Here is a 16,057-nt window from a genome sequence, read left to right on the forward strand (position 1 = left end):
GAAGGAAGGAAGGGAGGGAGGGAGGGAGGGAGGGAGGGAGGGAGGGAGGGAGGGAGGGAGGGAGGGAGGGAGGGAGGGGAAGGAAGGAAGGAAGAAGAAATTAAAGTGCTTTTTCCATATCAAGCCCTTTCAGTGAACACAAGTAGGACTCATGTCCGTATATGTGCATATCCTCTTCCGTATACACATTCGTACATAAGCCAGCAAGACACAGTATTAGTGTGCTTTGTGTTCCCCTGCAGAAATTCATATGTTGAAGTCCTGAATCCCAATGCCTCAGAGTGTAAGTGTATTTGGACATGTAGTAAAATGTAGTAAATGTAGTAAAATTTGGACATGAAGGTAGGGAGGGTCCTAATCCAGTCTGACTGGTGACCCTCTAAGGAGAAGAAATGTGGGCACACTGACAGACATGAGGGATATGTGTGCACAAAGAAATGTCATGTGAGGACACAGAGAGAAGGCAATTATCTGCAAATCAAGGTGAGAGACCGTTAGAGAAATCAGACATGTTAACACCTTGATCTCGGACTTTTAGCCTCCAGAACTATGAGAAAATAAACTTCTGTTATTTCAGTCACTCAGTCTGGTAATTTTTAAATACACAATAGTTATTAACTGTCAAAAGGAAACCTAGCCCTGTCTGGTGTAGCTCAGTGGATTGAGCGCGGGCCTGCAAACCAGACAGTTGTGGTTCGATTCCCAGTCAGGGCACATGCCTGGGTTGCAGGCCAGTTCCCTGCAGGCCAGTTCCCAGCAGGGGACACACCAAAGGCAACCATACATTGATGTTTCTCTCCCCCTCTCCTTCCCTTCCTCTCTAAAGATAAAGAAATAAAATTTAAAAAAAAAAAGGAAACCTATTTTGTTTATTTCATAAATAATTCTTTATTTACTATGGAAGATCATGATAGATATAAAAATACCAAATTTATGACCTTCATAGGAGTACTTTTACAAAGAAAGAAAAACAAAACACCCCAAAAAAAGAAAAGAAAAACAAAACAAGGAGAATCTAAAATACCACTATTATATCAACTTAAATACTTATCAACCATGAAAAACGAGAAACCATAAATTATTTTTTTAAATTGGAGTAACAGAATTATTTTAACTAGGAAAATATTTTAAATCTAATATGCCCTATGACTTACTGTTCACTCCTGGCACCTTTTTTCCCCTCCTTCTCCCTCAATGTTTCTGGGAGCTTCTAAAGAATTAAAAAAAAAAAAAAAAGAGACAGCCTCAAAGCTAAGATAATCTCCTGACAGCATATTTGAAAGAATCATAACTGCCTATTTATGATCCATCTCTGTGTTCATACTGTCTCACGTGTTAGGAAGGGCCTTAAAATAGACAAGAGTGAAGAAAAAGCAAATTATGATGGATTCTGTGATATAAATTATCCTCTGAGTCCACAAGCTCCTCTATCATGAGGTATAAGCAAACATAGTCACCTATTTTCTGCTTTTCTATCCTCCACATCATGACTTTAAGAAGTTTCAATAGGCACTTATGGTCTGTCTTACCATCTCGCAGGTAGTGTCCAGCATAATGGAGTTCTATTTTTCATGTGTGGCTTTGCAGGCCAGTTTAACTATTACATAATGGAAAAGATATGGAATTACTGCCACCATTATCCTCTGCACTTGCCATTTTCCTTAAACTTACCTGGAAAAGGAGATTCAAAAATTCATTGGCAAGAACATTTTTCACACTCCAGATCTGATAGTCTTCTAGAGTAAGATGGCCCATCTGAAAGAGAAGCAGTATTCAAAAAGATCTCATGCTAAGAATGTCCTCATTTTTACAGCATTTTAATAAATCTGGTTTACTAAAACTTATATTGGTCACTTATCTGAAAACAAACCAGTAATTTAAAGTAGATTCTATGTGTTATCTGACCTGCAGGCCAACAAAGATATATTTAAAAGTAACAAAACTCTGTTCAAGTAATCAATGGTAATGAGGACAATTTATCATCAATCTTCCTCCTTCAACAAGACCTGGAAAAAATTCACAATGTCTTCTGCTTCAAGGATCACCCGTGGAAAACCACAAAAGCTCTGGGTAGAGAAAATGGAGTATTCACTGTTTTTTTTAAAAAATGTGGTGAGTTTATTTTGTTATACTCTGATGCAAAACCCAAGATTCCACTACAACACAGAAATCAATATATTAAAAAGTCATGAAAAAGTGGTGTGAGACATGCAGGACATAATGTACAAATTGGAGGATTGGGTTATTTCCTATATAAACCGACACTACATTGTCACTGAGAAATACATTTAAAGTAACACTGTGGAACTATACTGCAATGTGGCACTACAAACACGACAACTTCCAGACATGCTTCCAAGCATCTCCCTTAGGACTTGTGATCTCTAGACCAGTGTGGAGAGAATTACAATTCTTTGGAAGAATAAAATTTCATACTTTTGAAATTTCACAGAATTTTAAGACCAAAATATAGTGGGTTAATTTCACCTCCAGAGAAAAATCTGATGCTTTATTCAAAACTACATTAAGCTTCTAGACCAAATCCCAACGCAACCTTGTGACCTCCTGCAATGAAGTTCTTCCCACCAATTGAAGGTGATAGGGTCAGTTTGACTCCTGGTTGAAGAGTCTGAGCATAATCCAGTCCAATCATGCTGACATTATTTACTCTAAGCAGGTAAATTCTACAACCCGACTTGTATTTAGTAGCAATGCTAAAATGGGTGTTGTTACTGCCAGCTGCCCAAGCAGTTTATTGATGTTTTATTGATGTTTCAATCTTCTCATTAACCTTATGGTGGACAGACCCTCCAAATCCAGTGCCATCATTCTCATAAGTGTGCAAATGTAAATCTGCAGCCTTATAACCCAGGGGGAAATTATTCTGAGACAGCTTGGATTGGGGGTATGTCAAAACTCATCTGATAGCCAGAGCAAGCCAACATCAAAGGCTAACACAGCCCAGCCATATATGGCTGGGCCAGAAAAATCTGTATCTACATTACTGCCAAGATAGAAACAATCCCATTTATTGGAGGCCTTCAATTTCTCATTCCTTCCAGTGTTAAATACAAATAATGGTGTCCAGACTCAGTTTCAACCCTTCAGGCTACTTAACTCTAAAGAGAGGAATGTTCCAAGAGTATACTATCTGTGTCCCATTTTTGGATGAAGGTAAGCCCATAGTTACAGACTTTATATATGGTCTCCAGGTTGCCCGATCCCTCCCTTTATCAGTATAAGGATAACCAGAAGTAGAAAATTTCATCCCACTATATGACTTGGTTCTCAGATCTATTTTGACCATACCAAATCCATATCCATTGTTGACAACACCCTTAGCAGCCTTTCCTAGGTCACAGTAAGTAGTCATGTCACACATACCCAGAGAGCAGGTCTCCGCTCTACCAAGGAAATGCTCAAGTTCTTCTTCAACCAACACTGACCATGCCTGCATGCCCTATACCCCCTGTACCACATATGCAGTGGTGTCACACCTGGGTCATGCCCCACGGAGCTGGAGTGAAGAGGAACATCTGGGGTGAAACAGTACCACAAACTGTCTCCATGTGCATACAAAGCCCAGTATGCCCAGGGTGGAAGATGACTGACGGGAGGCCTATTCATTAATTTTGAAAGCAAAAAGCAGACTCTTCGGATAATGCCCTTTCATCCTAACAATATTCTAAGAACTTCTTGGAAACATCTAGCAATATTATCAGATTTCTAAGAGAAATGTCTATATTATATTTCTCCAAAGTAACGTTTAACATTACAGTTTTATAAATTGAGTAAATCAACATTTTTTTGTTGTTAAAGAGCCCCAAAAATTACATATACCATATAAAAGACAATATATACTTTTTCTTATTAGGCAAAAATATAAACAACTATTTCTTCACGTATTCAACAATTACCTAATAATCCTAGATAAATAATGTTTTTAGCTTTTATTATTTAATGATATTGATATAGTCTCTTTTCACTGTATAACCACATATAAGGGGAGATTTTAAATCACTGTGATTATAATTACTGACTTTCAAGAAACAAATTCTATTAAGTATCCTGACACCAACCTAAAGATATAAAATAGCCCTGACTGGTGTGGCTCACTGGATTGAGCACTGGCCTACAAACCAAAGGGTCACCAGTTCAATTCCCATTCAGGGCACATGCCTGGGTTGTGGGCCAAGTCCTCAGTAGGGCACATACGAGAGGCAAGCACACACTGATGCTTCTCTCCCTCTCTTTCTCCTTCCTCCCTTCCCTACAAATAAATAAATAAATAAATAAACAAACAAATAAATAAATAAAATCTTTAGGAAAAAGGTATAAAATAATAGGTAATAAAGGCATAATCTAGCACAAGTGAATATGGTTAACAGCTTTGGTCAAAAAGGTCCAAGTTCTATTCTAAACTGCTAACCATTTCATTGTCATGGTTACATGGAGTTGGAGCAGCTACATTATCTTTTTAATATGCACTGGAGACCTAGAAGTAGCAACTCCATCTTACATAAAAATAGACAGCAATAATATCTACATACTGACTAAACACTCAGAAAAATGGTGTTATAAATTATATCTCTACATAAGGAATTTTCTAACAGAAACACTCCCAGGTTTCAGTTCCTATACATTCCAAAGAGAAGTAAATACCATAGTTTTCGGAAGGGAGAGGTGAATGAAGGCAGAAGGATGTCCTTTCACTGTTCATCAAGTCTCTTTAACATTTCATATAATAAGGGCTTGGTGATGATGAACTCCTTGAATTTGACCTTATCTGAGAAGCACTTTATCTGCCCTTCCATTCTAAATCAAAGCTTTGCTGGATAGAGCAATCTTGGATGTAGGTCTTTGGATTTCGTGACTTGGAGTACCTCTTTCCAGCCCCTTCTTGCCTGTAAGGTCTCTTTTGAGAAATCTGCTGACAGTCTGATGGGAACTCCTTTGTAGGTGACTGTCCCCTTATCTCTTGCTGCTTCTAGGATTCTCTCCATTTTAATCTTGACTAATATAATTATGATATGCCTTGGTGTGTTCCTTCTTGGGTCCAACAATTCTTTGGGACTCTCTGAGCTTCCTGGATTTCCTGGAAGTCTATTGCCTTTGCCAGAATGGGGAAGTTCTTTTATTTTTTGTTCAAATAAGATTTCCACTTGCTTTTTCTCTACCCTTTCTGGTACCCCTATAATTCGGATTTTGGAGCATTTAAAGATGTTCTGGAGGTTCCTTAGCCTCTCCTCATTTTTTTGAATTCTTGTTTCTTCATTCTTTTCTGTTTGGTTGGTTGTTTCTTCCTTCTGTCCACTCCCTTGATTTGAGTCCCAGTTTCCTTTCCATCACTATTGTTTTCCTGTGCATTTTTCATTTCAATTAGTTTAGCCTTCATATGTTCATCTAATTTGTGGCGAAATCAACCAGTTCGGTGAGCATCCTGATTACCAGTGTTTGGAACTGTGCATCTGAAAGTTTGGCTATTTCTTGGTCGCTTAGAGTTATGAGCTCTGGGGCTTTGAGTTCTTCTTGAGCTATTTTTGGTCTGTTCTCACCTGTTATGTATGAGGAGTGGAGCCTTGGGTGTTCCCCAGGGCGGGGCCGCCCAGGTCGCTGGGTTGTGATGCTGTATGTGGGGGCAGGGTCAAAAAGGGGCAATAGTGGTCCCCTCTGCTGCTTCCTGCCGCTGGGGCTCGCGCAGTCCATCTCACTGCTCGCTCCTTCGCTGGTTAATCGGTCTGGATGAATGCTTTGTTGTTGTTGGACTTCCATATAGTTCAATGTTCTGTGTTTTGGCTGTGTTTTTTTTGTTACTAAAACTTTGTTGTCTTTAAACTTGGTTGTGCGAGAAGGCACAATGTTTCCACCTATGCCTACATCTGGCAGAAGTCTGCCTTACCGTAGCTTTTTAAAATGGGAGAAATAAAGATTATAAACTATAGAGATCAAGTCTACTTAATATTTATAAAATGCCCAGCTTATAATAAATGTTTTTATACATAAAACACTTAATAGAGTTGTTTTAAAGTTGTAATGCAGTATCTTCAGAGACAACCTGGAGTTACTGTAACCACAGATTCAAATAAGCACTTGGCAGGGATGATGCAAAACAGATAGAAATATTATATGCTATATATCCCAATTTACAGTATGTGGTATTTTTAGAAAAGGATAAATTAGTCCCAGCTAGACTCACCTTTGTGGTGTCATGTGCACTCAATATGTCTTCTACAATGTCAGATAGATCCGTATGTAATTCCTTTAAAAACAGAAATTCAAAGGAGTAATTAGAAAAGAGTTCCTATCATTTTTAATTACTCAGTGGCCAAAGTATACTATATTTTGATCAAGAATTTTATCTTCATAAAAGATTCTTACATTTGCTTTAAAAAATTTAAGACAATTATCCTGTAGCTTCATTCTTACTTTATACAATAAGGTCAGTTTATTAAATTTTCTAAGACAAATTCTACACCCCATTTTGCATCTTCGGCTATGAATATTTTGAGGAGTGTAATATAGCAACTAGCACTCCTTTTCACTTCCTCATTTATAAAAAATTCTCCATTCCATCTTCCTATTAGAAGTTTACATGCAACAAGATATTTAAAATCAGAACTTACTGGGATATCATCTGTGCGGTTATCCTTCCAAACCTCTAAAAGTGCAACTACCATGTCTCTCAGTTCCACCCTAGAGAGAACTCCATCACGGTCAACATCAAACACCTTGAAGCAAACTTAAAAAAAAAAGACAGAAACTCTTATGGAGGGAAATTACTTTTATATTCTGAAGTATAATACATTTTACTAGAAGCTGCCCTAGTGAAAATTACTCAGTTTCTCAAACAAGTATATTCTGGATATAAGTTCTCCTCTGGAACACACATACAAGTATATCACTGAAGTCCTCTGAAGATGGAGGGTAACTGCACAGACTTCATATATTGTTCTATTTCTCTCAAACTTGAAAACAAAACAGAACAAAACACAAAAAGGGGCCAATAAATATTAAAATACCTCACAGATTTTTGAGGAGGTAATACAAGCCTTTATTTAAATTAATTTCTAATATTTAAAACTGTTCACTGAAGAATTGATTCTTCTAATGCTGAAAATATTCCATGTACATTAAGAATCAATAACAAGGGGGTATTAAGATAGTCTGCTTTCATTTAGCCTCTCCACGGAAACTAATGTGCACTCAATGTTTTACCAAAGAACAATTTTAACTCTTCAATAAAGTTTATATACAACATGCTAAGAATTAGAAATATAAGCACTCTGCTAATTAACTCCAAATGAATCACTCTAGTTTGTTCACTTCCATTAGTCTGTCAGCAATAAATAATTTTTTTAAAATAAAGTTAATAATTAAGATCAAGTGAAAAGCAAAAAATTTAGCCTCCTTATTTAATATTATAACTAAACAAGAACAAATAATCTATCATATATCCAGGCTGAATTAATGGTGTATCATCATGGAAAAAAATGCACTATTTTTTAACCTCACCCAAGGAAACAGTTGTTGATTTTAGAAAGTGAGGAAGGGAGAGAAAGAGAGAACAAGAGAGAAACATCACCTAGTTGCCTGACACATGCACCCTGACTTCGATCAAACCTGAAACCTAGGTAGGTGCCCTAACCAGGAATGGAGACTGCCACCTTTTGGCGCACAGGATGATGCTCCAATAAACTGATCTACCTGGCCAGGGAAAGAAATCTGAATATTTAAGTTCAAACAATATTCAATTTCATACATCCCCCTAATAATTATGCTGTTAAAATGAGTATATCATAGAAACAATATTACTAAAGGTCAAAACAGTTAAATAGGACAGGACATTCAAAACAAGCAACACTTATGGGCTGTGTTTTAGAAAGGCACAGAGATGATAACCTTAGTAAATATCTGAGAATTAGGAACCAATTAAATGTAAACTGCTGCATTTTCTCTAATTATTGTTAAGATTTAATAATGTAGTATACTTATAAATTATGCTTTTACATTTTAGCTACATTGAAGGACAATTTTAGTATTTAATAAAATTGTGTCTTAATGATAAATTTCACATTGCTATAAAATATTAATATATACAACTCACAAAAAATAAGTTGTACTTCAAATTATGCAAGGCACTGAATTTTTTATATAGACTACCAAACAATATTTTTAAAGTATATTTTATTGATTATACTATTACTATTGTCCCAATTTATTCCCCTTTGTATCCTTCCACCTGGTACCCCCATTCCCTCCGGCAATCCCCCGCATCTTAGTTCACATCCATTGGTCATGCATATAAGTACTTTGGATACTCTATTACCTATATTGTTCTTAACATCCTTCTGTGTATTTTGTACCTACCAATTTGTACTTCTTAATCCCTATACCTTTCATCCCATTTTCCCTCTTTCCCCTCCCAAATGATAAACCTCCAAATAAAATCCATATCTATAATTCTGTTCCTGTTCTACTTATTTGCTTCATTTGCTTTTTTAGATTCGGTTGTTGACAGTTACGATTTGTTGCCATTTTAATATTCATAGTTTTGATCTTTTTCTTCTTAAATAAGTCCCTTTAGCATTTTATATAACAATGACTTGGTGATGATGAACTCCTTTAGTTTTACCTTGTCTGAAAAGCACTTTCTCTACCCTACAATTGTGAATGATAGCTTTGCTGGATAAAGTAATGTAGGTAGTAGGTCCTTGTTTTTCATCACTTTTGAATACTTCTTGCCCATCCCTTCTAACCTGTAAAGTTTCTTTCAAGAATCAGCTGATAGTCTTACAGGAACTCCTTTGTAGGTAACTATCAGCTTTTCTCTTGCTAGTTTTAAGATTGTCTTTTTACCTTTAACGTTTGGCATTTTAATTATGATGTGTCTTTATCTTTAACCTTTGGCATTTTAATTACAATGTATGGTCCTCTTTGGATCCATCTTGTTTGGGACTCTCTGAGCTTCCTGGATTTGTATGTTTATTTCCTTCACCAAATTAGTGGAGTTCATGTCTATGGGTCATGTGTATAAGTTCTTTGGCTACTCCGTTTCCTATACTTTATACGTCCATCGCTATTCTATAACTACCTATTTGTTTTTCTTAATCCCCTCACTTCTTCATCTATTCCCCCACAACCCCTCCCACCTGGCCAACATCAAAATGCTCTCCATATCCATGATTCTGTCTTTGTTCTTCCTGTTTGCTTAGTTTATTTTTTAGATTAAATTATTGGTAGGTATGTATTTATTGCCATTTTATTATTCAGAGTTTTGATCTTTTTCTTAAATAAGTTCCTTTTACATTTTATATATAAAAGTTGTTGATAATGAACTCCTTTAGTTGTGTTTTTTTTCTGGGAAGCTCTTTACCTGCCCTTTGATTCTAAATGGTAGCTTTGGTGGGTAGAACAATCTTGGCTGTAAGTCCCTGGTTTTCATGGCTTTGAATATTTCTTGCCAATCACTTCTAACCTACAAAGTTTCTTTTGAGAAATCAGCTGACAGTCTGTAGGTAACTAAGTGCTTTTCTCTTGCTGCTTTTAAGGTTGTCTTGCTGCTATCACTCATTGTCTTGGTTGTGTGGCCTAATGTCATAGGTGTCCTGTGGACTTCAGTGGCACAGCCTCCCCTATCACCCAAGTTGGGTACTCAAGGTGTGCCCTTTGTGTGGGCTGAGTACACCCTCCTCTTATAGTTGAGCCTTGGTTACTGTTGGCAGATCAATGGGAGGAATTTACCTAGACCAATCAGTGGCAAGAACTGCCTATTAATGACTGGCCACCAACTTCAACCCTCTATGGAGGATAAGCTGTGCACAGGCAGGGTGGTGGTGCTCTGATGTGATCTGTAGCTCCACTGGATGCACAGGTTCTGGGGTTTCCCAGGTGGTGTATGCCAAGACCTGCCCCCACCTGTGTTCTTCCCAGGCCACCCTGCCTGAGCAATAGAGTACTCTGAAATAGCTGCTACTTGTTCTCGGCTTGGAGATTCCCAGAAGAAACTAAGTTGTGAATCTAGACTGACTGCTGCTAGCACCTAACCTGGGGTCATTAAGCAAGAGGTACAGTGGCTGGGGGCTCACTGAAGCCAGCAGTTGCTGGTTTGAGAGGATTTAGGAAGTTGTGAAGCATAAGTCAAGACTAGCCATTAATACAGAAAAGTCACTGTTAACAGTTTGGGTAGGCCAGTAAGTTGGGTGGGATGGAATCTCAGGTGATCTTCAGGGCAGGGCAACCAGTGTTAGCTAAGTTAATGGAGTGTCAGATATGGCTCCAGCCTGCTGGCTCTGTGGCTCTACGGCAGGGGAGGGTCCAGAGAGGGGACAATGGCCTCTGCCTGCCTTTTTGTCTCAGAAAAAGCCGTCCCCCAGCTGTTGCCCTGATGACAGACACTTCAGTTTTTCCCTGTATGGTACTGGTGCCTTTCAGTTTGCTGTCTCAGTGCTGGAGCTCAGAAGGAGTGAATTTGAGTAAGTCTATGTGTGGGTTCTTTAAGAGGAACTGCTCAGGACATGAAAAGTTTCTTCCACCAATTCAATCCCCGCTGGTTTTTGCAGCCAGGAGTTATGAGGACTTATCTTCCTGGCATTGGAACCCTTGGCTTGAAGGCCTGATATGGGTCTGGGATTCCTCACTCCCAAGATATACCTTCCAAATTTGTACACACTACATGTGGGTGTAGGATCAGCCTGTTCTTCATCTCCACCCCTCCTACCTGTCTGTATGAATGTGGTTTCTTTAATTCCATAGTTGTCGGACTTCCATTTAACTAGTTCTGACTCTAGTTCTGGGTGATGGTTGTTCTATAGTTTAGATGTTATCTTGATGTGATTGTGCTGAGCTATGTTTACCTATGCTGCCACTTTGACCAGAAGTCTCCCCAAAATACTTTTTAAGAGCCTAACATTTTTCAAATATGTTATGGCTGATATAGTTTATCATGAACTGTAAATTCACTGGAAATTCAACCCCATTATTAATAATAAAGATACCGAACTACATCCACAGTAAAAAAGAAAAGACGACTAAATCCTTAGACTGGCTCCAGTAAAACCTCGATATAAAACTGCTATATGCCAACCTAACAAAGTGATGAAAATTCAAGCCTTGATCCACAGATGATTTTACAGGGACATGCTAATTTTTTCAGTGTATACTTTGTAAATTTTTTGACAATGTTTAAACACACTTACATTTTTGTCTTTCAGCCAGGGGTCCCCTGCAACAGGCTGACAAACCACAGGATATCTCCTTAAAGTCTATGTGATTGTCACGATTTTCATCAAAAGCATTAAACAAACCTGTAAAATACAAAAAGACACCATAAATCATAGTGACCCAACTTTCTAATGATATAATGACATGTTTATAAAAGGAGGCATGATTCCTGTAAACTGTCCAAATTATTTTTTTAATTCTAAAAAGGTAAAAGCTGCAGTGCTGAGGTAGGTAAAAGCCCAGAGCCTTATCTGTCTGGCTCCTTCAACAAGTACTTCTGAAGTACACTAGGAATCTGAAGAATACAGATTATATATTCTAAGAATCTAATTCTGTGCCCTTAGTTTAAAGAGTGAGAAAACTAAAACTCAGAAGGCAGTTGTTAAAAGAAAGAAAAGTTTAAAAAGGTCAAAACAAGAGAGAGAACTCAAGTATTCAGATTCCAAATATGTTTCTTTTTGTGGTAGAGATCACCCACAATTCCTCTTTGTATTCCTAATTTTTTTTTTAAAAAGTGATAGCAATGAACAGTTTAGACCTAGTAGAGACCTCAACCAAGGCTCAGTCCAGCAGTTTCTTATTTTGGGAGGAGAAGAGGTACAGCAATGGAAAGTTCTTAAGTAAAAGAAAGGAAGTACACTGCAGCTGCTGCCATCAAGGACAAAAGTCATGTGCAACCTATCAAACTAGCCCGAGTCACCAAGAACTGGTCGGAACCAGAACTGGTCTGAACTGGTCCCCAGGGACAGTGCAGGCAGATGTACGTGGAATGCATGGACAAGAGGAGCTGCTCCATCATCTGCAACGTGAAAGGCCCTTGCACGTGAGGGCAATATGTTCACCCCGTTGGATTCAAAGCAAGAGGCTTGGAGGGTGCGCTGAATTTGTGTCTGGGTCCTGGATGCCTGGGTAGACCACATGGCCCATGGAGATGATATTTGACTACTAATAAAGCATTTATATTAAACATTTAAAAAAGAAGAAAAGTAGAGGCACTCAACTTGAATAAGAGGTGGGGTTATGTGTAAAAACCTAGAGCTCTGCCCATTCATTCAATGGCCACCACCCTATTCCCTGCAACCAGCTGCTGAGGGACCTCACTGGATTATAACTTCATAACCACTAACTTGGTCAAACAAATCTTATATATAAGGATATTCAGGTGGAGAGAGCTAAATTAATTTATGCAAGGTCACATAGGTAGAATAGGATTCTCAAAACTATAGTCTTAAATCCCGTTTTATTTTTTCCACTAAACTCTGCTATTTGTAAGAAACTTACAAATCTGTATACTATATGCTCTTTCAGAATTAAGATATGTTCATTAGAAATAAGAGATGGGCCTGGGTCTGTTTACCAAAGAACATCTGTAGAAAATAGAATGATATTTACCTTCACTTAGAGATGGACGAATAGGTGGGGAAACCAATGGGCCAAATGTCTCTAAATCAAATCGTCCAGTCCGGGATTGAGCCTTCAGCAACCAATAACGTTTCTCCAGATCAATGATGTCTGATTCCTCCACTGAGAGTCAAATCAAACAAGATTATAAAACTTCTCAGCCTTCTCTTCCAACGATATATTTTAATTTCCCAATTCAATTGCTAAAAATAAAATTCTGAAACTACAAATACAGTGTATCTAAAATGGCACAAAAGCCATGGCTGGTGTAGTTCTGTTGGTGAGGCATTGTCCCACAAATCAAAAGGTTGCCAGTTTCAGACAGGGCACATGCCTAGATTGTGGGACTGTCCCTGGTCAGACACCTACAGAAGGTAGCCAATTGATGTTTCTCTCCCTCTCTTTATCCCTCCCCCCCTCTTTAAAAAAGTAAAATAAAATTAAATGGCATGAAAAGTAAATTCAAATTAACATCAAAAAGCTTTAAAATAAAAAATATTTTCTCACTAAGCAGGCTGCTTAAATACAACATGTAATATAAATAACTTAGCACCACTTTATCTGTGATATTTTATTTTATATTTTACTTTTATTTTATTTTATTTTTAGAGAGGGAAAGAAGGAGAGAGAAAGAGAAGGAGCGAAACATCAATGTGAGAGAGAAACATGAATCAGTTTCCTCTCACATGCTCCCAACTTGAGACCTGACCCACAACCCAGTTATGTGCCCTGACTGGGAACTGAACCAGCAACCTTTTGGTCCACACGCTAGCATTCAATCCACTGAGCCAGGGCTATCTGTGCTTATGTTTTATAATTTTTAACCTCTATCTTAGGTTTGAAGGTTCTACATACATTTTCTTTCCTGGCTACACTGTAAACATTCTAAGAACAAAACCAAGTCTGGTCCTGATCGGTGTGGCTCAGTTGGTTGGGTGTCATCCCACAGACAAGAGGTTGCTGGTTTGATTCCTGGTCAGGGCACATGCCTAGGTTGTGGATTCAGTCCATGATCGGGCATGCACAAGAGGCAACCTATCAACATTTCTCTCTCACATTGATGTCTCTCTCCCTTTCTTCCCCCCCTCCTCTCTCTAAAAAATAAATAAATCCATGTCTGATTCATTTTGTCAATATGGTTATTACTTATAAATTCAATACTTATAAAGTAAATGAAAAAATATCATAAAAGATATCATAAGTAAAAAAGTCAATACATAACAGAGGAGTGAGAGTAGGTTTTATGATGTGACAGGTAATAAGGGCAGCATGAAAACATGAACATTTTTCTTTCCTTTCATTCAACGGAATGTGTATTTTTAAAAAATCATAGATAAGCTCTAAGCTCTAAGCTCTAACCATGGTTACATTCTACATGTGCTTGTTTTCTCCCTTCAAGGTACTAAAGTAAGATTTAGAAGGCAAATAAGATGAGTCCTTCCATTGCCCTTGCTTCTGTCTGCAGTCACTTTTCAGACCTTGGCAAGGTAAGAAGAACCTAAGCGGTGAGATTTCACTGAATTAAGTAGTTTTAGTTCAGGGAGGTTGAGGTAGCTAAAATTTTCAGGCAGAATGCTAGAGAAAAAAAGAGTTATGCAAGGAAAGAGCTCCAGAAATTTACACAGGAGTCTTGTTGAGTTGGCAGAATACTAAACTCTGTATGCAAGTGAATTGTATTGAGGCTAGGCTGGGATATGCTGAAGTTCTGACCAGCCAGAATGGTTGAAAGCTGGAAGAATTCTTAGACTCAAGAGGGTCACAATTAACAGTAGGGACAAAATTAACTCTAGAGTAAAGGTTACTCCAGATTTGACCCAACTAACTTTTAAAAAAATTCTTGAACTATCAAGCTGATCCAAGTTAAATAACTTAACTGCTTATCAAAATAAAACAGCCTCTGTTGTCTTCTTGGAAGGAAAACAATCCAATTAGCCATATAACATGCACAATCTCTAGCATCCAAAGAAAATGATGAAACAAATAGTCAAAAGTGATCTAAAACCAGGATAAAAACCAGTCAATAGAAAAAGCCATAGAAATAAGAGAGATGACAGAATTAGTAGACAAGACTTTAAAAACATCTCTTATAAGCATCTCAAGAATTTAAGGTAAACCATGACTATACTGAAGAAAGAAATGAAAATTATAAAAAATACCAAATTAAATACTAGAGGTAATGAATACAATAAATGACATTAAAAAATTTAGTGAAGAATTTAGCCCTGGCTGGTGTAGCTCAGTGGATTGAGCACAGGCCTGCAAACCAGAGGATCGCAGTTCGATTCCCAGTCAGGGCATATTCCTGGGACGCAGACCAGTTCCCTGCAGGCCAGTTCCCAGCAGGGGATGCATGAAAGGCAACCATACACTGATGTTTCTTTCCCCCTCTCCTTCCCATCTAAAGATAAATAAATAAATAAAATCTCGAAAAAAAAATTTAGTGAAGAATTTGACAGGTTAAAAATTACATAGGAAAAACTAGTGAATTTGAATACTGAGCAATAGAAATTTTCCAAATGGAAGTATAAGGGGGAAAAAAGGCAAAAAATTATTAGAATCTGACTGACCTGGAAGACAACATCAAACAATATAACATATTATCTTTAAGGTCCCAGAAAGAGGTGGCAGAAAAAGTTTTTGAAAAAATAACGGCTGTTAATTTTCTAAATTTGATGACAACTATAATCCAACAGATCAAGAAGTTCAATGAGCCTTGTGCCAGAAAAATTCAAAGAAAATTAAACTAAGGGAAGTCACCAACAAATTGTTAATAAAGAGAAAATCTTAAAAGCAGCAGAAGGGATAAAAAATACACTACAAACAGGAGAACTTAGACAAGCAATGATTTCTCTTCAGAAAGACAGAAGACAATGGTCAAAACTTTTGAAAGGGAAACTGTTCATCTCAAATTCTATATCCTATGAAAAAATTCTTAAAAAATAAAGGCAAAATAAAAAATGTTGTGGAAAAACCAGAGCTGAGACAATTCATCATATCAGAATACTAAAATATTCACTATCCATTGTTTTAAGAAAAAATTTACTAATCTGTTTTAGACTTCAAAGTGCATGGCTACAACACTTCAAGATTGTGAAATTCCAAAAAATGACAGCACCTCAGGACCACCGAGCCATGTAATTAAAAGTCTTTATGATGCTAAGACTTCAAACTTGTGAGATTCCAAATCAACATTTGTGAGTGAAAGACATGAACAGAAAACACGTGCTGATTGAGGACAACATATTGCGCCAGAAAGCACTGAGTCTACACAAAGACTTCAGCAGGGGATCCCCTTAAATGAATGACACCAAGTAACGGGTGGTTACACAGATTCAGAAGTAACTTAGGCATTTTATCATCTCACATCATCACAAGGAGAAGGGTGAGTACACTACAATAGGATTTTTTTGAGAGAGAAACCATATTCACATATCTT

The 16,057-nt window shown here is 37.5% G+C and overlaps 1 protein-coding gene and 2 pseudogenes across 4 annotated transcripts in view; 1 reads left to right on the forward strand and 2 right to left on the reverse strand.

Annotated features, from left to right (window-relative positions):
• USP32 (ubiquitin specific peptidase 32) overlaps positions 1–16,057 on the reverse strand; it is a 119,700-nt gene that overhangs the window by 44,752 nt on the left and 58,891 nt on the right. For all 4 annotated transcript variants that reach the window (XM_053655710.1, XM_053655709.1, XM_053655711.1 and 1 more), the window contains exons 6-10: positions 12,613–12,744; positions 11,196–11,303; positions 6,624–6,739; positions 6,197–6,259; positions 1,672–1,755 (exon numbers count right to left, since the gene is read on the reverse strand). In XM_053655710.1, the coding sequence (XP_053511685.1) occupies positions 1,672–1,755; positions 6,197–6,259; positions 6,624–6,739; positions 11,196–11,303; positions 12,613–12,744 (503 nt within the window). The remainder of the gene's footprint in view (positions 1–1,671; positions 1,756–6,196; positions 6,260–6,623; positions 6,740–11,195; positions 11,304–12,612; positions 12,745–16,057) is intronic.
• Positions 2,248–3,652, reverse strand: LOC119062697 (voltage-dependent anion-selective channel protein 3-like; annotated as a pseudogene).
• On the forward strand, positions 11,383–12,102 carry LOC128626041 (40S ribosomal protein S28-like; annotated as a pseudogene).

The sequence above is a fragment of the Artibeus jamaicensis genome, unplaced genomic scaffold (genome assembly GCF_021234435.1).
Source record: "Artibeus jamaicensis isolate MK-2021 breed Jamaican fruit bat unplaced genomic scaffold, CSHL_Jam_final contig_1998, whole genome shotgun sequence".
In the NCBI taxonomy this organism is placed as follows: Eukaryota; Metazoa; Chordata; class Mammalia; order Chiroptera; family Phyllostomidae; genus Artibeus; species Artibeus jamaicensis.